General features: G+C 37.9%; 1 protein-coding gene across 2 annotated transcripts; it reads left to right on the plus strand.

Moving 5' to 3' along the window:
• The first annotated feature begins 5,791 nt into the window (after positions 1 to 5,791).
• Positions 5,792 to 21,985, plus strand: BDKRB2 (bradykinin receptor B2). 2 transcript variants are annotated; one of them, XM_087922149.1, is made up of 2 exons: positions 5,792 to 5,890; positions 18,819 to 21,985. In XM_087922149.1, exon 2 carries the CDS (start codon positions 18,829 to 18,831, stop codon positions 19,930 to 19,932), a length of 1,104 nt encoding a protein of 367 aa, XP_087778275.1. In that variant the 5' UTR covers positions 5,792 to 5,890; positions 18,819 to 18,828; the 3' UTR covers positions 19,933 to 21,985. The 2 variants fall into 2 exon arrangements, with proteins under 2 accessions (XP_087778275.1, XP_087778276.1); XM_087922150.1 differs by having other exon boundaries at positions 5,839 to 5,899.
• Positions 21,986 to 24,158: the final 2,173 nt, after the last annotated feature.

Raw genomic sequence — 24,158 nt, forward strand, 5'->3', positions numbered from 1 at the left:
ACCAAGATTATATAGGTCTTACACAGAATGTTAAGCAAAGATAATGTGAGCATACATATGCACCAGAATAAAGTCCCAAATGAGAAATAATTGTTTTACAACTAATACGGATATAACAAACACATTGGGTCTAGATTCAGCGATCCCCCTGCATTCAAAAGACAAAGGCCACTCTTTTGAAGACAACACAAACCATATTTTGGACAGAGAGGATTGTTGGTTTGAAAGAGTGGTCAAAGAGGCCATCTATGTCAAAATTGAGCAGCCCTCTCTCAACACAGGGGGAGGGATATGACATCATATATCTCCAATCTGCAAAACAGTCCTTTTAACAGTTCCAAGAAGGTTCCAGATCCATTTTCACCACTCAGGTGACCCTGATGACACAGATAAACCTCCAGGTGATTTTAATGACCCACTAAAAGAATGCCAATGTCCAGCTGTCTGCAAGGAGTACAAATCCTTCCATTCCCCACCATTCAGTCAGAGCTGAAGAAGCTTCTTGGATGAGAAGTGAAACGTCTTCAAGAAAAACTAGAAAGTCCAGTTGCCTCTTGAAAAAAGCACTTTTGGGAAATCATGACCTGGATGACTGAGAATCCCCATAGACAATAAGGGTATTTGTTAACAAAAAGGAAGATATGGGCATCATTCAAAGCATGCTGACCAGAGGTGGTATTCAGCAGGTTCTGACCAGTTCTGGAGAACCGGTAGCGGAAATTTTGAGTAGTTCGGAGAACCGGCAAATACCACCTCTGACTGGAGATTTTACAGTATCCTTCCCCTGCCAGGCCCACCAAGCCACACCCACAGAGTCAGTAGTAAAAAAAATTTGAACCCCACCACTGATGGTGACAATCCAAAATGCATAGCAGTTTCAATATATCAGAGATGGCAAGGTTCTATGTGTTATTCTAGCAAAGTGACCGTGCAATTTTCTGTGGAAGGAAGGATAGAGATAAGAAAGCAACATGATGCATTCTTAAAATTTCAGCCTCTGCTAATGGCATAAATTCTTTGGTAAATTTCCTATTAAATTTATCTAGAAGAGACAGCATATTCCCACAGATATAAGATCCCATACTTAGAAGAAATTCAACTGAAGGCATATAAGAAAACAGCATGGCAGGTACAAAAACAGAGTAGTATAATCAGTTAATTTTTTAACCGATTTCTCCACAAACCTTCAAGAATCAGGTGTTTATGCGGTTCGAGAAGGGGTTTAGGGTGGAATTGAAAGTTTTGAGACAAAAATGCTTAGATAGCCTCAGCCTGATAATCTTAATACAGGCCAACAAGAACTTGTTTGCCCAACCCCCCCTTGGAAGTTTAGTCTTCCTTACAGCTTGATCGCCTTGTACTTAACATCTATATTACTCAATTTTATTACCCATCTTCCTTTTTCTATAGTGAAGCCATTACTTGGATTTGTTTATTTATCAAATTTAGAAATTTATCAAATTAGAAACCAACCAACATCCTCATGGAGAATGCTTCATTTGGAACTTCTAACTGGTTTATTGTGGTGGGGGAGAGTTCAAAAGTCCGATTTGATTCGCAATTAATGGGATGAGAACGCTGACATTTCCTCCCTGGTTTCTTTCATTTCCTCCTTGCCAGCCCAAAGTCATCAAGCTATCATTCTGCTAAGATAAAGGTTGCTTGATTCACTCAATACATGGTGCATATACAAACAGATGTTGAATAAGTATGGCAATAATTGAATCTCCCATCCCCACTCCTGTCCTTTTATTACCCACAGCCCCGGTAATATCCTAATGAAAGCAAATCTGCTTCCTATCTCTTCCTTTCCCTATGCCTATTGCTACATACAGGGTCATTTTATCTAAATGGGATTATGGAAGATGCTATTAATCTGCAACACCAGATGAGTAAAATTAACATAAACCTCGCCTGGGGATTACTGCTAATCCACTTGGTTTCCCTTCATTGCTATGGAAAATAAGAAAAGAAGGTTTCTCTTCTTACTGACCTTGGTCTTTACTGATATATATTTCAGAGCTTTTTCTTCTCTAAGCCATGTTCTGATCAGTAAAATATAACTAAACTTGGATCAAAGATAACCTATGTTCCAAAATAAGGGAGACTTCGGTAATGTGTGAATGTGCCTAGAAGTAATACATTAATAAGAACAGTAAGAGCTTCCTGATTCTTTTTTTCCCCAATAGAATGCAAGAGGGTTTACATAGGCATTTTACCTAACTTTATCCTCTCAACAATAACTTTAAAGACAGACTGGCTTGAAGAAGTGACTGTCCCCAAAATACCTGCATGATTTACAGTTAGCTGGCATTTGATTCTGCTTTTCCCTAATCCAATTTTGTCATTTAGCTTCCAGCACTGAATGAAGAAATATACAGCTTTGGATTTCGGGTAAGTCTGGAAAATAAGCCAGTTTCTTATTGCTAAAAAGCCACTTCCCTTCATCCTGGAAAGAACTGCATTTGAATTTTTGTCTGACCCGATATATGGCAGCATCCTATATTCATTGGAAATGGAATCAAAGGTGTAGAAATATATGCAAAGAGGCAATTATACATCACTTTTATAAATCAATGAAGCACACTGCACTATATATTTTTGTTGTTATTTGGTAGGCAAACCCTGGCTCTGTCTTAGAAATAGGGAAAGGAAATCTAATATAACCTGCAAACTAGGCTGGCTCTGTTATTAAGCAAGTGAAGTGGTCACCTCAAATTAGATATCATGGGGGACAGCAGAAAAGTGCTTGAGGAGAAAACTATAGTACAGAATGCCTCCACAAGGAAACCTGGATTTTCCAAGGATGGATATGGAACATCTGTGCTTCACTAGCTGTATTGAATGCCAGTTTGCTTCCAGGTCCAATTCAAGGTATTGATTATGACCAGTGGTGGGATTCAATTTCTTTTACAACTGGTTCTGCGGGCATGGTTTGGTGGGAAGGATACTGTAAAATCTCCAGTCAAGGATGGTATTTGCTGGTTCTCTGAACTACTCAAAATTTCCACTACCAGTTCTCCAGAACTGGTCAGAACCTGCAGAATACCACTTGTGGTTATGACCTTTAAAGTCCTAAATGACATAGGGCCAGGTTACCATCTTCACCCCATTACATCAACCCAGTGGTGTGATTAAAATTTTTTTTACTACTGGTTCTGTGGGCGTGGCTTGGTGAGCGTGGCAGGGGAAGGATATTGTAAAATCTCCAGTCAAGGGCGGTATTTGCCGGTTCTCTGAACTACTCAAAATTTCCGCTACCTGTTCTCCATCAGGTAGGAGATATAGAAGCATAGCCAGACACACCAACAGGCTGAAGAGCATTCTTAGGTGGAGATTAGGTGGAGATTCTGTTTGCTCTGATTGTTAATTTCCAGAAAAAACAAAGTCATTTGATTTGGTTAAATATGTTGTTGGGAAAAAGTCAGCAGTCATTAAGCCAGTCAAAAACTGCTATTTGGAGGAGCATTATATCCTACCTGCCCCCCCCTCAAATACCATCATTTATTTTTTTATGAAATACATTTCTAAGGCACTGATAATTTTAAAAGGAAGAAACATCACACAATATCAAGAAAGATGAGTTACCCCGAGAGAAGAATATAAACCCTGTTTTCTTTACAACACTTAACTTAAAGGGCCCAACTACCATTTTACTCCAAAAACTAGAGAAAAAGGCCAAGTTTCAGGACTTGTGGTAGTTTGAATCTTCTGTTCAAAGGTTCTGACCAGTTCTGGAGAACCAGTAGTGGAAATTTTGAATAGTCTGGAGAACCGGCAAATACCACCTCTGACTGGAGATTTTACAGTATCCTTCCCCTCAGGGTTGCCAGATCGTAGCTTGGCTCTGCGGCCAAACCTCAGTTGGAAAGTTTGAGAAATCTTGCTTGTATATTTTTAAACAGAAACCAGAAGCTGATTTTGCTATCTGCATCATTTGGAAGGGAAATAAAGCCTTTACTGATCCCCCTTCCCTTTCAGGGTTGCCAGATCGCAGCTTGGCTCTGCAGCCAAACTCAAGTCCAAATACGGCCAAATTCAGCCAAATTATTTTCTGTCATGGCCAATTTTTTTATGCAATATAACATAAGGATATATTGTTTTTTGTTTTTTTAACTGTTTTTAAATAATCAAATCATAAAAAATAGTCTTTATTCGACAACGTGACGTGACGTCATGGGAATTTCTGCGTTTCTTTACTCACATCCAGGCTAGGCAGCTCACTTCAAATAACCGCTACTACCGTTTGGAAAGCTCAGGGCCAAATGCAACGATCCTGAGGAGGGGGGAGCTAGGGCATGAGGGTTTTTAGGGGGATTTCTCCCCCCCGATTGAAAAAATATGATCACTAAACAAATAAAATGACACAAAAATAGCAATTATATATTGATTATATATATGGTTTAGAGACTAGGCTAACGCTAAAGTAAGGCTTCCGCTTGCTAATATACATGCGCTGTGCACATACACATTACACATAGCTGCCTTACCATGCATGCAGAGTACACGTACAATGCGTTTAGCTAGCTTACATGTACCACAGGTGTATTCTCTCAGTCGCACATCCAGGATTTTCCGTGACGCCGCATGCCAGCTGGCGAGAAAACAATCCAATACTGAGATGTTTACATCCGGGTTAACATCCGCTTATATTACACAGCGCTGTTCACAGTCAGAAGGCTTCGGCCTGTGTATCGTGTCGTTTTTCAGAGGTTTTCAGACGATCTGACTGTCATTTTCATGCGAATATATTGTATTGAAAACTGGTATTCGGCCAAAATTTTGATTTGAACAGAGACATGATTTTTTTCAAGGCCAAACAGATTTCTATTTGGCCAGATTTCTTGAATTCAGCCCGAAAAACAGCCAGATGGAAACCCTGCTTCCCCTTCCCTAGCCACCAAGCCACGCCCACAGAACCAGTAGTAAAAAAATTTGAATCCCACCACTGCTTCTGTTCCAGAAGGCTGGTGCTGTGATAGAGAAGGCACATTCATGGGTACCACTAGAGGGCACTGCTTACTCAATGAGATCATGGCCAGAATCAATGGGAGATAGATGAGCCTTCAACTTATTAAGCTTTATGCCATGTAGGACTCTGTGTGTGATAACTATCATCATGAATTGCACCCAGAAGTAAACAATGCAGCTTGTGAATATGTAGGTATAATGACACTTACCCATAGCAGCTGACCATACCCTCCAACCAAACACAGACCAGACATAGGCACAAAACCTTCCAGTAAAGTATTATTTTCCCTCCTTCCACTCTAACCTCCAACCAACCTGTATAATTTTATGACCCCTGGTGTCCCATTATTACATACACTTCCTCCAGGTGCTACATTGTGACATAATCTCAAATTGTCATTAATGTTTATCAATTATATTACAAATGTACAGGCTGAACAGCGATAACTGCAGAGCAGAAGCAGACTATTTAATTGAAGTATTTAGAGGGCACCCAACTCAAACAATGTGACTCAAGGTACCATACAAAAAGGAAAGGAGTGGGGGAAATGACCAACTGGCAAAAAGAAAAAAGAAGGCAGAACAAACCATTTAAGCACACTGGGTTCATGAAATGTAAGCTACCTTCATATTTGCATCCAGAAAAAGGTGTTGTGTTCCTGAAATTATCAGTGTCTGGGGGTGATCTATATTTTATTCTCAGCTCCTCATCAAAAGCCCCACAATTTCATAAAGCCAAAAGCAGATGCTTAGAGAACACTAGAAGAGATGGGTGTAGAAACACAAATCAGTTTAATCTACTGTGGGAGGAGCTGTTTGCATTCGTTCCAGAAAAGCAACAGCAGCAGCACAAAGTGATTCATAAAAGGAGCTACAATTTGAGAGAACATCCAAAACCTGAAGCTTTTGCTGGAATAGGGTATGTACGGTACGTCTGTTATTCTTTGAGTAGCTTTTATTAAATGTAAAACTTTCTTAAATCTTTCTTACAATTGTTCCTCCTTTCTCCTCTTTAAAACTTTTTGCTGGTTCTCTAATCCCTAATTTTTATTGTTGAATACAATGATTACTGGCAATTAAATTATTTGTCCCAGCACAAACTTAAAAGACAAATAACAGATATATATGTGTGTGTATCTGGTTTTGACTATAGTGTGCTACAATAACTGCTTTCAAGGCAGATTAAAAGAACATAAGAAACATTGGACAGAAAAGTTCTGGAACACACCGAGGAGCAAGAGTGGATGCAGTGAGACTTAAACAAAAACAAAAAATAGAGAAGCTGTAAATTATAAATGAATGTTTCTTAACTTGGTGCTCTCCAGGTGGACTGAAATCAAGTGCTGTAATTTTCCTAGACAGTGTGATTGCTTTGTTCTGTATGTCCTTGAATATTCATTTTGCTTGGCTATTTTTAAGCACAACTGAATAAAATTGCCCTGATGGCTGGAGACTATGGGAAATACATTTTAACATGCTGGGACAACTATAAGCTGAGGAAAGTTGTTAAAATCTAAGTATTGCTTAATAAATCAACATTCTTTTTTGAGAGGAAAGGGTGGTAATGGAGCAAACAGTTGTAGAGTGGTTTTATTTATGTTGATGATAGTAAGCTTGCTGGTCAGAACCTCTATGCAGAGGTCAGGCCATCAGTCAAGATGACATTTACTTGTAAGCTGATGATCTTCTTAGTGTTTTGATTTTAAAAAAAATAAGGGAAAGAGAAGAAAACCAGAGAGTTGAAGGAAGAATGCATTAACAATGGAATTAAAAAGTTGTCCTGCATTAAAAAATGCTAGATGAAGCCACTATTATGAACAGATAATATACTAGGAACAGCCATCTTCAATTTCCCTAGAGCAGGGAAACTGGTTTGGTTCCCCCTGATGATTTGGACTTCAGCTCTCATTGGTGTTCATCATGACAAAGGACTGTGAGACTTGTGGTCCATAATATCTAGAATCTACCACGTGCTCGTCTTAATGCAATGGCCTTGCTCTTGAAAATATTGGAGATTAGCTTGGGCTACAGTCCAACTGTCTGTTTACTAAGAAGGAAATCCTCTGAACTCATTCAAACTTCCCTCTTAGTAAACAAATAAAATATTGTACAAGTACACAATGAAAACATTTTGACAGTGTGTGTGTGAATCCAATTACTTATACTTTCATCCTGTGTGTCACAGATATAATCTAGTAATCTGGAGCCAAGAAAAATGCAATCAAGTTGTTGCACTTCTGCTCTCTAGGTCATAGAAATTTACTAATACACTTTGTAATTCATAATCCTCCTCACTGAAGCTGACATATCCAGTTCCTCTTCTAGTATATTGTTTACTAGGTATTTTGGGGCAATATTCCCTGCAGAAATTAAGGTGTAAAAGACTTTTTTAAAAGAACATATTCACTAGAATAAAGCAAAAATGCTCATATCCACTCTAGTGATTTTAGTTCTTTGAATTACTAACATGAATAAAATCACAAAATCTCTATCAACCGCATGTAATTCCTCCTTTGCAAAATCACTAATGCAGAAGTGGTCTTGATTCATGAAAATAATGGATTAATTAAGCTAGCTGGAAGCAATTGCTAGAAACTAAGAGAAAAGATGCCAACTCGTCTAGAGAAATAATTGGAAAAGAAAGGTCAAGCTTGTTTTTAATCCCATCAGATGATTTCTATGTGCAGCAAAGAGCCTTGCAGCTGACAAAAAGAAATTAAATAGATAACTTTATTTTTGTTGAGAGAATCTACAAAACTAAATAGGGTGCTTTGTTATTGTTATTGTTATTTTACCAGCAACCCTTTGAAAGAGAATGAGAAAGCTTCTAATATTGGCATATAATCAATATGAAGACAGTTTCAGCTAAAACATAGAATTAGTTCTATTCTAATAGCCTTTTTAAAATTTTATTTTGGAATTATTATATAGCATATATCGATGAAGCCCTTTTATAACTCAATGTATGGGTAGCGTGGGCTAGTCAACCAGGGTGAAAAATGTTTTATAATATATATGTAAACATTCTGATTTGATATCATTTGATAATAGCTTCATATCAAATATTTATCAAAGATTCAGAACCACTCCCAGAAATCATCCTTATAAGTCCAATAAAGATGTATTCAAATGTGCCAAAACTTCAAGTTAGAATTGTGGATTGAAAATAAATTACATTCTTTATATCATGCTTAGGATAATTTAAATGTGAATTATGTGGTTCAGATATTCTTTGTGCTTAATGAGCCTTAATCTGCTTTGCAGATTTTTTTTAAGACTTCAGGGCAAGTCTAGGGATGTGGGTAGCCCCAAAATAGTCCCGTGAGCATTGTAATATCTTCAGTGGTCACAGTCGGGTGAGGAGAAATGGAACAGGGTGTGTTTATTATGCTAATGTAGTTTGAAGAGTAATCCTTTATTTATTCTGACAAATGCAGAACATGAAAGAACAAAAACATAATTTTTGTAAAAGATTCTGCCAGCTGAGCTCCTACAGCCAGCTATGAAAATGATTGGATAAGAGAATTAGCATCCTGGAGTTCTATGGGATTTTGTGTGACTCATGGCAAAAATAATAATAAAAAAATGTAATTTGTTTTTATTTTATGCTTCAAACTTTATTCTTTCTAAGAAAAGACACACATTGCAACTGGGAAATGTAAAGCTTCTTTGCTCTTTCATCTACCTGTTTGCTCTCTTGAATTTCCTATGGAAAGAATTTGCTGACTTTTCATGTCTGTTTTACCAAGAAACAGTTCCTTTATCAGATTGGGCCTCTTCCCCTTCTGTTGTAGTATTATGTTCTCACAGTGGCCAACCAACTGCACAAGGAAGTCCATTAATATCTCTGCCTATGGCTGAAATGAGGGGTCTTTGGTGCTCTCTAAGATTGCTTGCTTTTTGCAGATGTTTCATTCAAAGGCATCAAGCCTAATAGCGACTGGTCTCCAAGATTTTCATGTATTGGATGAACCTTGTTTTGAAATCAGCACCATATCTCATCACAGCAAACTCTAAACTTGAATTAATGTGTTATGTAAAAAAACCTCTCAACAAGAGATGTCCCTCACACTCTTCCATATGCTGCAGAAGTGACAAACTGAGATTTAGAACTGTATGGCCTCCCACTGCAAATAAAAAGAGCCAATTTTAAAACCCAACCCATCTCTTATATAAACTAGCTTCCTTGAGCACCCAATAGGCAGAAAGGTAGGGAACTGATTGAAATCTGAAACAATAAATGAATATTAGAGAAAGAACTATTGGCATTTCCTCTTTTAAATTCAAGTGTATTGTATATAACTGCCCTTTCAGATTTGTTATATCCCTGAACTGATACCTTCCTTCGCCACTAGCTCAGGGGTAAGTCAGGCACCAGGATTTTTCGGTTATGATTATAGTTTATCCTTGGGTACTACCGAGTATATGTAATGGGCTTTCTGTGCTTTAATCTTTGAAGCCACCAAGTATCACTTGTGTGGGATGGGTAGCTATAAAAATCATATGTTCACATGTATATTCAGGTATTTATAAATAAAATAAAAGGGTAATTAATTTTAAATGTCTTGGTCTACTTTAAACTCTGGTCTTTTTATTCTCAAATCATTACTGTACTAATTTTGAAGCTTATTTATATATTTCTATCTCTGTGTGATTTTTTTTATGATATAAACTTCAATCTACTATTATTAGTATTAGAAGAAGTAGATATAGAATTATTAAAACTAAATTATTTAGTGATTATAGCAATTCAAAAAGATTGGCTCAAATAAAGTTGTGATTTTGTTATGGAGTCTTGGACAGAGGAAAACTATCAGTTAAAATAAGAATTACTCTACCACTGAATGGGAAATTGGACAATGGCTTCTAATATTAATCTAATATGCTAGTGACTGAAAATAAAAATTCCTGAGGTAAGGAAGCAGATTGCATGCCCAGAAGAATAAAATTAAAACTATTTCAGTTGTAACGAGCTGAGTCTACACCCACTTGTGCAGGAAGTTGATTTCCATCTACTTAGTTCTTCTCAGAAATAATCTGAAGAAGCCATTTTAAACTGACCAGAATAGAATTGTGCTTTAATGCCATTTCCTGGATTTCCTACAGAGCTCTTTTCCAGTTTCTGGCATGCAAACATTTTTAGACAATACAGAATATTATACAATCCTTCTTCCCGACTGCATGGGAACGTAACCTCAAATGTTACAGGCAACAAAAAGTAATGAAATCGCTACTTGATAGCACTTTCTGGTAAATTATGATTTGCATAGAACAAAATTAATTTTAAAAAGCAAGTCTAGGGTATTCATAAATGCAGCATAATATAACAATTATAACATTGCCAAATGTATTTTGACAAAATAATTTCCTTACACCTCTCAGAATTAGTACTAGATGATTGAGTAGCGAATTCAAAGTGCTTGAACATTATAATTAAAATTATAAGAATTCAACATGCAGCTTTTCATCATTTTCCTTTTTGTTGTGGGTATCAGTAGAGGTTGGGTTAGCTACTATTAGTACCCATTTCTCGAATTCCTGGTAATGATGAACTGCCATGTAGATTTTCCCCCAATTACTTCTCCACAATAACTAAAATAAGAGATAACCAGAACACTCCTAACGGAATGAGGATTCTGTACTTCAAACAAAATGTAGATAAATAGGCAAAACTTTATTTTGGTCATTGACCAATAAAAGTACAATCAATAAAATAAACAACACAAAACTACATGCGCAATATGAGGCTTAGGTCACCAGCATGGACTTTTGACTGCAAAACAATTAACAAATTTTATCTTTGGGATGGTGTTTATTTCATTTATAAAATTTTGATACCACCCACCTCACTATCTGAGGGACTCTGGATGATTTAGATACAGTATACAATCCACCTTCATTTTTTAAAAGGTCCCATACCAGAAAGAAAGAGCTGTTATGTCACATTTTGCCCTCGTGGAGGATACCTTGTATAACTTCTTTTCCATTCTCACCTTACAACCCTGAATAGTGAAGGATATTTTACACAATACTAAGTTCTAGTTCTGCCTTAGGAATAAAAGCAACCTTGGGTTAGTCATTTTCTTTCAGCCTATCCCTCCTCATAGGATTGTTGTTGTGGGGAAAATAAAAGGAGGAAAAGGTGTTATGTATGTTCATTTCCCTGAGTTATTTATAAAAATAATCAAGGTGGGATTTTTAAAAAATCAAATAAAAATACATCCTGTGTGGGGTTTTTTCATTACATTGACCACCAGGGGGCAGTATGCAATGCGTTTTAATCTATTTGGAACTCATCAGGCATACATAGCTACAGATTTTTCTATGAGCTTCAAACTCAAATGGTAGCTACTATGAACTATGAATCCCGAGTAAGATGAAACCAGTCAGATATTGCTCCCTGGTGGTCAATACATGCAATTAAGAAACTACACCTGTTAAAGTTACAGTATAGCAAGAAGTTGATGATGTTTATTAAAAGTTCTTCAATTCTCAGTCAATACACTGATAATTACATTTTCAAGTAAGAACTATAAAATGGATCAATGGATACTTTGTATAAGGTTTAAAGTGTATTAGGACTGTTACATTTTGCTATAAATCTTCTGCCATGGTTTTCACATGCTCAGGAACTATGTCAAGGCTCTTGGTTCTTCTTTTTGATGGTTATTTATTTTTAAACCAAAAGTAGGCTGGTCAATGTTTCAAATCTGAGATTCAAAATGTGGAGATCTTGAACCAATATATCCCAAAATGGAATGTAGTCAGACTTTAACAAATCAATACATTTCATGTACCAGAATGTGAACAGAATTTGGCCTGTTGGGGAATTCTGGGAGTTAAAATCCATATAGTTTTGAATGCCATGGTTGAGAAACACTGCCCTCCATTTCAATGTATTTCCTGTAAATAAATCTCCTTTCTGTTATATCAGTAAAATCTACTCTACTGATCCTTACTCAGGTTAGGTCCTGCTCAACCACAAGTCAGAGAGAATAGAACATATCAGTGTATGTGCCTTGTCTTCTGCTCACCTTCAAGCCGTTAGGAATTCAGCTAAACCTGGAGAATTTGTAATATACTAAAGGCATGAATTTATTATACGTATCCATTGTCTCACTAAGGAATATGTTTCTAGAATTTATGGTTATCATTCTGAGTATATTCTATTTAATTCATGGAATTTATGTTTACATTTTAACTACCTATAATTTTCTCACTGATGCCATTGGATGTTGTCATAAATAAATTGACTGCTACTTCATAATATAAAAAAATAACAACAATGCTAGGTAGCAGTGATATCACAGACAGAAGGAAGGTAAAATGAAGGGGTTTTCTCAGGTAAGTTAATCTTATAACAAGATTAAGAAAAAAAAACACTTTAAAATTTAATTAAAAAGAAACAAACTACATTCCTTATTAATCATAAATCAGGAAAACATTCCTGGAAAGTTAGCATCCACGCCTCCCCTAGAAAAATGAAATAGCCTAGAAAATATTAAAAAGGCAGAATATTTCCCCTAAAAAGAGAAATAGAAACTCAGAAGCAGAAACTCACCTCAGAAGCAGAAGCTCACCCCCACCTTTGTAAATGGGCAGGCCAATAAGGCCTGGGCCATGGTATTCTAAATAACAAAGGCTTCTATCCATCTCACCACCTGTCCTGGGAAGATTGCATTAGCCAGCACTCAGGTGAAGTCATATGTTCCAGACAAAGTCTTCAAAGTTAGCTAAGACCCCCGCCCCTGGGAGTCTGACAGCCAATGGGATACATTTCTTATACAGGAACAGGAAGCACTGAGGTGAGGCCCAACAGAGGCTATATAACTAAGGGTCCCTCAGCATCTTGGCCTTTCTTTTTTCCTTCATCCCACATCTTGAAGCATGTGATCATCCTTTTCACCTTGGAGATCCAAGCCATGTGGTCCTGTCCACCATTAAACCATCTTTCCAAACAGCCTCCATGTTTCCAGTGTCTTTTTCCACATTTGGAACTGAACCCTGAAGGATATTTTTTCCAACAATAAGTTTCCTAACATAAGGCCAGATGATCACTGCACAATTGGAAAATCTGTACTGTTCTGCAGCAAGATCACCCCATTCCTAAGAGGTCTGTAAGGGGCATGTATAAGTGCACCAACATGCCTACCATCCCTGCCCTACTGTTCCCATTTATTCGTATCTATTTCATGTATTAATAATCATGTTTATACTTAGATATATTATCAAATGCATGCTTGACAAAACAGAAATAAATAAATAAATAAATAAATAAATAAATAAATAAATAAATAAATAAATAATAGTTTGGTTGACTGGATTAGGGAAAAATCCCTTTCCTTGATTCTACAATATATCTTTGAATATTTTGTGTGGAGTCATAACATTATTATGCAGCAATTGTGGCAGGAAATCCAACCATGATTTCAATTTCCTTTTCTATTGTTCTGTAGGTAAAAATATATGAGAAAGAATGGCTTCCTGCATAACATATGAATCCCCAAAGGATGTCACTTACTAGCAACATTTGCCCAGGGTTGAATTCTTACCCTTATCAAGGATGCTTAACACTTTTCTCCTCGTCAATCCACACATCACTTTTCCTCAACTGATAAACCCAAATTCTATATTATAATCCACATTCCAGTTCTTACTAGGTCACCAAATTTAAAACAGAAGCAGCTGTGAAAGCATGACTCACAGACAAACACAATACACAAGCCTGATGATGGCTGATGAGATTCTGCTGAAACGTCACTACAACTTTAAAAGCACAACTATAATGACGTGGGAAAATACCCAACAAAGCTGAATATGTGTATGTATGTGTGTGTGTGTGTGTGTGTGTGTGTGTGTGTGTGTGTGTGTATATATATATATATATATATATATATATATATATATATATATATGTATATATATATAGATCTTTGGTTGTTCGGGTTTTCTCCCGCTAAGATTCAAGTATCTAGGCAACCAAAGATCCACATATAAATACCGAGAACTCAGAAAACAAATATATATATATATATATATATATATATCTTGTTATTCGGTTTTCTCCGCATAAGATTGGCAGTATCTAGGCAACGTTTCGATGAAGTCTCATTCATCATCTTCAGGCTTCTGTCTTCGGCTCTGTGCTTCTCAGAGTGATGTGAGATTGCAGCTGCTTCTCCCTTTTAACTGCTAGTGGGGGTGTGACTTGATTGGGTGGGGGCTTGGCTGTGTTCTGATTGGGTGGGGGTGTGTTCTCATTGGTAGGGAACACACCCCCACCCAATCTTATGTGGGAGAAAACCCGAATAACCAAAGATCCACATACAAATACCCGCGAGAACCTCAGTATACACACACACACACACACACACACACACACACACACACACACATACACATATACATATACATATATATTCATTCTTAAGTTTTCACTGGTATCTATATGTATGGTGTTCAGCTTTGTTCAGGTATAACGTCATTGTAGTTGTGCTTTTAAAGTCGTTTTGGCAGAATCTCATCTGCCATCATCAGGCTTCTGTATTGTGTTCGTCTGTGAGTCAGACTATCACAGCCGTTTCAGTTTTAAATTTGGGGCAGCCTATTGCTGTGCCAGAATGGTTTTTTTCTTCATCCTGATTGGTTGGGAGTCTTGGTCTGTGTTTATTGGTCTTGGAGTTTGCTGTGTTCTGCTTGATTGGTGTTTCTAATATCTTCTGTCTGTTTTGTGGCTCTTTTTGTGTCTTGATTGGCTGGCAACATTGTGTTCCTATATTGGAGGCCTTTAGTGCAGCTTGACTCTGGCATGGCTATCATTTATTAGGAAGCTAGGTTTCAGCTGGGTGCCTGGTTGGGGTGTGTTTGAGCTGGAGGTATCAGGGGGGATCTCTTTATGCCCAGGTGTTTGCCTGGTTAGTGGTGTGGAGATTTTTTTGTTTGTGAGTGCAGGCTTCCAAATAATTGACAGTCTGGTGGAATCATTTCTTCTATTCATGCTTTCAGGTCTTTTTTCAATCTCTATGGCTTCTCTGATAATTCTGTGGTTGGAGTTTTCTATAGTGGCTAGGGTTTTGGTGCCATTGAAGTTGATGCTATGACCTGTAGCTTTCATGTGTTGGACTAGTGAGGAAGTGTGTTCCAGCTTTTTTACTGCATTTTTGTGTTCATCCAGGCGGGTACTTATTCTTCTATTGGTCTGTCCAATGTATGTGGCCGGGCATGATGCACATTGTTTAGGTTTTCTTTTCCATGGGGCCAAATCACGAATGTGTCATCGATGTATCTTAACTATAGTTTGGGCTTGTGGGTGGCATTAGCCAGGGCTCTGGATTCCATGAACAGATTTGCAACGACGGGTGACAGTGGTGATCCCATAGGGCTCCTTCAATTTGCTTTCATCTTTGTCCTTTGTATATGAAATATGTGTTGATTAAGCAGTGTTCTGTTAGTTCCATGAGGTGTTTAGCTGGTTGGTATTTTTGATGATTTCAAGAGTTTCTTTTATCAGGACTTGAGTGAATAGTGAAACCATGTCGAAACTTACAAGCAGATCTTCTTGCTCCATGTGTAGATCTTTGATCATTTCCAAGAAGTGGTATGAGTTTTGTACATGTGAAGCTGCTGTTTCAGCATGGGGCTGTAGCTGTTTTGCTAAGTGTTTAGCTAGGTTTTGTAGTGGTGCTCCTCTGGAGCTGACTATGGGTCTGAGAGGTATGCCTTCTTTGTGCATTTTTGGGAGGCCGTATAGTTTGGGGAATCTGGAAGATTTTTCTCTTGGGATGATCGTCTGTTGGATCTCTTTGCTCATGTGGCTGGTTATAATTTTCTTCTTGGTTAATTTTTCCAGATATGTGGTTGGGTCCATGTTTATGGGTTTGTATGTGGAGTCTTGGAGTAGGTCTGTCAATTTTGTTTTGTAGTCTTTTCTATCCATTACTACTGTGGCATTCCCTTTGTCTGCTGGAAGTATGATTATGCTGCTATCTTTTTTCAGGGCTTGCAGCGCCTTTAGTTCTTCTTTCTGCAAGTTGCTTTTGGGTGGTTTGCTTGTGCATAGGATGTTAGTAACTTGGTGTCTTATTCTATCAGCTTCATCTGTATTTAATTTAGTTAGGCTGGATTCTACTGCACATATGATGGATTCTGTGGGGATTTTTTTGGGTGCTATAGCATAATTGAATCTTTTGATTAGGACATCTGTTTCTGTTTTGGTGAGTTCTCTGTTGGAAACATTATATACTAATTGTTTCAGGTGTTGTTGTGAGTTGTTGGGGGCTTTCTTGTCATGTTCTAATTTCTTTAGTTTGTTCAAGAGTTTGTCATTTTTGTAAGTGGTTTCAGTTTCATCTCTCCAAGCTGTAAGTTGTTATACCTTGTCCCAAAGTAGAGGGTGGATTTTCCACTAACCCTAACCCTAACAAAAAAATCTCCACACCACTAGCCAGGCAAACACCTGGGCACAAACAGATCCCCCCGATACCTCCAGCTCAAACACACCCCAACCAGGCACCCAGATGAAACCTAGCTTCCTAATAAATGATAGCCGTCCATTTACCCAGAGCCAAGCTGCACTAAAGGCCTCCAATACAGGAACACAATGTTGCCAGCCAATCAAGACACAAAAAGAGCCACAAAACAGACAGAAGATATTAGAAACACCAATCAAGCAGAACACAGCAAACTCCAAGACCAATAAACACAGACCAAGACTCCCAACCAATCAGGATGAAGAAAAAACCATTCTGGCACAGCAGTAGGCTAGCCCCAAATTTAAAACTGAAACCACTGTAAAAGTCTGACTCACAGACAAACACAATACAGAAGCCTGATGATAGCAGATAAGTTTCTGCCGAAACATTGCTACAACTTTAAAAGCACAACTATAATGACGTGGGAAAATACCCAAACAAAGCTGAATACCATATATATATATATGTTTTCTTAAGTTTTCGTGGGTACTTACTTGTATGGCATTCAGCTTTGCATCATGCATCATGAATTTTCCTTTCTAAATGTAAGCCAAACAAGCACTCTAAATTAGAACCCCAGCTGTTTATAGCAAGTGGGATAGTTTCAATTCAAAATCTCTCTCCTTCACTCCACAAATAACACATTCTACAAGAGGTATGTCTCTGGTTTATGTCCCCAAGAACAAGGCAAATCAGACTCCAAAGCAGTATTCTGCACATTTTTTTAACGGCTAGACACTTACTATCCATTTTCTCCTTATAAGTCTTTAACTACCAATTCACAAATGATTGGGTGGAGTTAACTATCCCCAAACAGGTTACACTGACCACTAATCACCATGTACCTCTCCATGAAATATCCTAATCAGTTATCCAGCCTTATTTCATCAAATTAAAAACAGACTATTATTAAGGCAGGACAACTTAAGAAAAGTAACTAGCAGATTCCTTAGCTTAAAGTTGCCAGGGTAGGACACTGCTGATGTACATATTTCTACAAATGTTGACTACAAATGTCTACAAGATATGCCCAGTTCATTCAGCCATTCAGATTTTGTCAATTTCAAAGCACCTGGCAATTCTTAAGTTTCTCTTCAAAACAACCTAGCAACAGAGATTAAGCTGGAAATGAACAGGCTGACTAAAGGAGAGTCAATAATAAAGCCTCAACACTAATTTGGACAGCCAAACACAACATTATGTCATTGTTGCTGAGGCTTTGCAGGTGGATTGAATGATTTTTTTAAAATTTCAGCCTACATCTATATTGTACCTTTGGCTTCACAGATGTAGTATCAATCTAGGAAATGCTGTTAGCAAGAACATTTCTTTGTAATATTTTCTTCAGCATCTTGCAGTGTTGCCATCTGTCTGGTAAACTCGCAAGATTTGTTTTTCTCACCATGTACATGTATACATCTGTTTCTCTGCGTCATATATGTGGGTATGTGGGTGTTCTGTCTCGCCTTTCCTCTTTCCCAAAATATGAAAGAGTACAAATTCACACCATCACAGGCAGGCAAGCTGGCTCGGACTTCACAGAGTTAATTCTTTGGAACTGATAATATTCTTGGCATTCCCACATGTCCTGCATGCCAAGTCCAAACTGATAAAGTTTTACTCACAGAAAATCATAAGGCAGTCCACAAAAATAGTCATTCATGAAGAAAATCTGAAGTAAGGTTAAACTTTGTCCCGTACAAAGTTTCAGGAGAAAACACACCTACTTTTATTCCCTGTGGGGTGTGGCTCAATGACTCAGCTCACTCTCTAACCCTCCCACGCCTCCTACATTGCTGCTCACGTTTCTCCCTACAACGCTGCTTAGGATCGAGCCAACACTTTTCCTCTTTACTCCCTGTCAGGGCCTGTTCCGATATGCCTTCCTCCTGATTAATCTCAGGCTGTTCCTCTCGGTTGCCTGATGGAACCTGAGGCATTATCCTGGGGAGGAAGGCATTGCCAGAGAGGAAGGTCCTGGGGAGGAAGGCATTCCCAGTTCCTCCTCCTCATCTTCCAGGTCCTCTTCCTCTGACAGCATAGGCTCAGGAATCAGGGCCACAACATGTGGATATATGCATAATTTTGTATTTATTTTGTCATGTGTATGTAGTGTATATTGGAGGTAATGACCCTTTGAAGGCTGTATGCAATGAAATTTCATTCTAATGTATGCCGATTAATGTACACTTAAAGTGACAATAAAGTTATTCTAAGTTGTAAGTAAGTCTAAGTTCCTGGGATGTTTAATTGTTTTACTTGCCCCAAACAGTTTCTTCTAATAGAACTGAATTCAATCCTTAGTTTTCATCTAAGATTTGATTTTTAAATATTGCACTGAACAGGGATCTAATCCTCTTTTTTAATATTTTTCAGCACTGAAGCAATGGCTATCATGGTTGAGCACGGTACAGCCCGTCCTAATGGTACAGACAGCTGGAATGGAACAAACACATCCTGCCCTTGGTCAGAAGTCTGGCAACAGTTGTTACGTATCCAGCCTGCCTTTCTCTGGTTTCTTACTATAGTGGGAACACTGGGGAATATATTTGTTCTCATTGTCTGGTGCTTCCATAAGAGCCGCTCCACTGTGGCTGAAATTTACCTGGCAAATTTAGCAGCAGCTGACCTTCTGTTACTCTCTGGGTTGCCTTTCTGGGCTATCAACACAGCCAACAACTTCCATTGGCCATTTGGGCTCATCCTTTGCAAAATCATCAACTCATTCCTTGTTATCAACTTATATTCAAGCATTTATTTTGTGGTCATGGTGAGCATTGATCGCTACTTGGCTTTGGTGAAAACAATGTCTCTGGGACGCATGCGCCAACCAGCGTATGCCAAATGGAACTGCTTTGTGATTTGGGTTTCTGCCCTTTTCCTTTGCTTTCCTACTCTGGCATTCAGGTCATTAGAGGATGTGAATGGATATGTGGCCTGTATTTTGAACTATCCTGCGTTTCAGTGGACAATTACCACGGCCATTTTGCTGAACACAGTGGGCTTTCTGATACCAGTCTGTATCATTACCTACTGTTCTGTTCAGATCATCCAAACTTTACAAAGCCGTGACATTCAAAAGATCCAAACCATTCAAACTGAGAAAAAAGCCACCATACTGGTTCTTGCAGTCCTACTTCTGTTTATCATCTGTTGGCTTCCATTCCAGATCACCACATTCATAGATATGTTATTTCAAATGCATATCATTTCTGGTTGTGATGTAGATCAAGACCTTGCTGTGGCTAGCCAGATTTCTGCCTATTGGGGTTTCATCAATAGTTGTCTTAACCCAATTGTCTATGTCATCATAGGCAAACATTTCCGAAATAAATGCAAGGAAGTCTACTTTGGCAGAGTTCTTCGAAGACCTAGTGCAGCACCCTCAATGATGACCATGGAAACTCTCCATACTTCCTTTTCAGTAGATAATCAAAGGAAAAAATCTGCTGCTAGTTTATCCCAAAAGCATAATTTGCTTATTTCATGAAGAAGAAAATAAGAGATTAAGTAAAATTATTTTACATGGGACTTCATTTTTAGTGATAGACTAAAATTATTATTACTGATTAAAGTTTGTGAAAGCTGACATTGGTTTGCATAGGACGCCAGCTCCAGTCAATGAATGGGCCTCAGTATGTTTTTATATATTTTCTTGTATATATGTGTATGTGTATATCAAATATCTGCATCAGATATCAGATTCTGAAGATCCTTTTTTTAAAAAATATATTTCTGCAAAGAAAAATCATATATGTCTACTATAGTATTTTAACAGGGAATTCAAAGATGCTCAAATACTTGGGAAATCTTCTGGTGCTTTCCTTTGGTCTGGAACCCTTGCTCTTTTGCCATAAGAATACACCTGAGCCATTGTAAAGGCTCTTTTTGGCTTGAACATGAGAGTTAGCCTAAATCCTATCCAGAATATACAAAAAGGAGAAGATGACTGCTCCTGCTGTAACTTCCATGCAAAAAGCTCCAAGTTGCAACACATTCTGTGTCAGCTCCAAGCATTTACTTTCCAGCTAGATAAGGATAATCAGTTGTATAACTGTTTACCCATAAGGCCCTTTTAACAAAGTCTGGTACTCAGGAAGCAGCCCTGCCATGATGAATACTTCCGACCCCTACACTTTCAGTTCTTATTCACCCTGACTAGGAGCTAAAGCTATATGCGGAGTCCTTAACTTATGACCACAACTGAGCCCCAGATTTATGTTGTTAAGTGAGACATTTGTTAAGTGAGTTTTGCCCCCATTGTATTGCCACATTTGTTAAGTGAATCACTGCAATTGTTAAGTTAATAACAAGATTGTTAAGTGAACCTGACTTGCTTGTCAGAAAGGTTGCAAAAGGTGATCTCTTGACCCTAAGACAATGCAACCATCTTAAATATGAACCAGTTGTCAAGCATCTGGATGTAAATCACATGACCGTAGAGACGCTGCAAGGGTCATAAGTGTGAAAAACAGTCATAAGTTTTTTTTTCAGTGCTTCGAACAGTCACTAAACCAGGGGTCCCCAAACTTGGCAACTTTAAGACTTGTGGACTTCAACTCCCAGAATTCCTCAGCCAGCATAGCATAGACTTTGTTAAAAGGGCCTTATGGGTAAAGAGTTATACAATTGATTATCCTTATCTGGCTGGAAAGTAATAGCTGGCTGAGGAATTCTGGGAATTGAAGTCCACAAGTCTTAAAGTTGCCAAGTTTGAAGACCTCGGCACTAAGTGAACTGTTGTAAGTCAAGGAATACCTACAATAGACACCTAGAGTTGCTTCAGTTATTCAATTGTCTAATAAACCTCCACCTACCCTGACTATAGAAAATAATGGGGATAGCAGGGGGGAGATAGTTATGGGACATAGGGACAGGTCTGGAAGTACTACTGGTAGTATTATTCCATGACATCAGCCAGCAGAAACCAACATAACTCTTCTTATTGGTGTAGCTAGCCCTGAATGTAGTAAAAGTGTGAAGGGCCAGATTATCCCTTTTTCCTCAATGAACCACTGGCATCTAGAGAACACTCTAAAAGCAGTTATTCTTTTTGTCTGAATTCTATTGAGTTCTATTGCATTGGCAATATACAATTGCTCCACCTTACAGTACGGTGAGTCAAAGGCAGAGCGAGATAGCGATGTTTTGTCAGAGGCCACCTAAGGCTTTCAACTGCAAAACTTGAATCGTGTTCATATTTTAAATGCTGTCTTAAGTCAGTTGTAAACCTATATTTCTTTGAGTGGGTTTGTTTGCCACTGAAACTATGAGATATGAATATTTGTGTTGTTTCTATTGCTTTACTTGATCTGTATACATATATGTTTATAAATATACTCCTAAATGTACATGAACACATGTAATTTTTTAAAAGGTCAATTGCTTTGAAAGCAGTTCTCTTGTAGAAAATATTTTCTCCTGTAGAACTACTATGCTGACTTAGGAATCAAACAGTTCTCTCAATTCCAAAATTGTTATTTTGTCATAAAGGTCTTGAACTGTGCTTAGCACACGTTAAATAAAATTAATATTTGCTGAAATTCTATTTTATTTAATCAGCTATTACTAATTCTAGAATTCTGTATTTTCTAGTATTCTCCATGTAGATTCCAAAAAAGTAATGGGATGAACACAGCCTATCTATTCAGTAGAACCACATTACAACTTCATCCCTCCACATAATCATGTTAGTTGCACTGAAACAGTATTTGTTCTGAAATACTCAAAAGTATTTCATGAAATGTTCAAAAGAATGAATTGAAATTCAGGATGGTAATCTGCTGACACTGTGATTCTCATACCAGGGATATAGCACTGAAAGAGTTGCTGAATTATCTCCCAACAGTTTTCTTTCCAGGTGATAATGGTAGGAATTGTAGCTCAACCACATCTAAGTTCCCCATTAACTCCTAATTTATAGCTTTCATTGTTCACGTGTTTCAGATATAAAGATATAAACATTTTAAACACACTTGTCTAATCTGGAGTCATTCAGGTAGATGGTGCTTTACATTATATAACCTTCTATCTTAACTTTGGTAGCCTGAAAGTATGTTGAGATCTAATGACAAATAGCTAGGAGAACCACCGTATGTCAGCAAGCTGCTCTGAGTCTCAAATACTTAATGATAAAGAAATAGCTGTGCATATACATATACTAGTTCAAAGCTGTCAAACTCCAGCCAATAGGCTGGATGCATCATGTGCTGGCCACGCCCATGCCCGGTTTAGCGAAGGGGGAAAAAGTTCTGATATGTCATGTGCCGATGCCGTGACGGCGTGAGTTTGACACCCCTGTATTAGTGGGTCAAATATTTTTAATCAAGGTTAGTCAAATAAATCACAATGGCTGATTTGCACGCAAACTATTGTAATTATATTTGCACAATCAAAGCAAACAGCAGTATGACTTAGCGAATCCATCTGCTAACTTTTTACTTCTATGAACTTTGAGGAAAAAGTATCATGAGTTTAGTTTAATCATAGTACTAAAAGGAACTTCTGAGCCTCAAAATATGGACAAAGGCACCCTCCTTTTTATTTATAAGCAGATGGTTTGCACAACTTAGCTGGTAACAGCCCTTGCCAGCCTTGTCATTTGTCTAGCAAGGACCCAACAAATTCATAGTATGTTTGCAATTTGGATATATTTGAAAGCAAATTTATCTTTGAATATTTGATTGAATATTCAGAAATTCAAAACAAAATATAAAATTAATTCTAAACACTGCCAGCCCATTTCTCTAAAACATGAACGTGTTTACAGTAACATATATTGTATTGTATCATGAAATAAGTTTTTCTGCCAAATTAAAAATGTAACAGGCCTGGGAAAAATAGGGGAGTTTAGAAGATAAATGTAGAAAGTTGTTTCACTCTTCAATCACTTCTGTCTTTTGCGACTTAAGTTAATGGGCATCATTTTGTCAAAGTTGTCCATGAGATACTTTCTTAGCACTTCAGCTCAGTTGTGATTCCTGACAGCCAGCTCTATTTTTCCTTTCCAGTTAATGTGGGAATAAACTTTGACTTGGGTATTGGGTAATGATTAGTCTAAGACCTTATACATACATGCTTGCTTAAAGGTCACTGAGATAGTGTAAGGAAATCAAAAACAAACACTAGAAACAACCAAGCAGCTCAGACAACTGTAAAAAGTCTGTACTATATCTAATTATTGTAATCCACAATGTGACTATACTTGCTATGCTAAAATCTCAATAAAAGGGAGCACTGGAATTTGCTCTGGGCTCTCATCCCGAGAACACTTGCTTGTGGCTCATCTTTTCCATGAGAGATCACCACAAGTGGTGACCCCGACGTGATCCACTGCAGGTGGTACGTGTCCGGACCTCTGTGTTTCCTCGCCTGGAATAGGTAAAGTACGTACTTAACTATTGCTGGACAATAGGATTTTTCAGGGAACATGGGAGGAAAACTTTCTCAGCCACAGGAACGTCATGTTAGTGAGCTGCTGAAGCTAGTCAGGACAAATTTCTTTCTCTTTAAACCTTCTGGGGGGGAGTATATAGTTCTTTCAAGAGGTAATGTGAAAAATCTGCTGCAAGAGATCTGGCGGCAATGCCCCTGGTACTCAGAGAAGGGCTCTTTAAAGTTAGACACGTGGAGAATTGGAACTATCCTTCATGAGGAACCACGGACAACAGCTGAAATTTTGACATATTGGAAGGTTGTTATGACTGCTTTAGAGAC

The sequence above is a fragment of the Pseudonaja textilis genome, chromosome 1, assembly GCF_049901715.1.
Source record: "Pseudonaja textilis isolate UNSWEBS1 chromosome 1, rPseTex1.2, whole genome shotgun sequence".
NCBI classification, from domain to species: domain Eukaryota; kingdom Metazoa; phylum Chordata; class Lepidosauria; order Squamata; family Elapidae; genus Pseudonaja; species Pseudonaja textilis.

Excerpts from the sequence above, each read along its gene's own strand:
- BDKRB2 (XM_087922149.1), top strand. The coding sequence starts at position 18,829 with ATGGCTATCATGGTTGAGCACGGTACAGCCCGTCCTAATGGTACAGAC.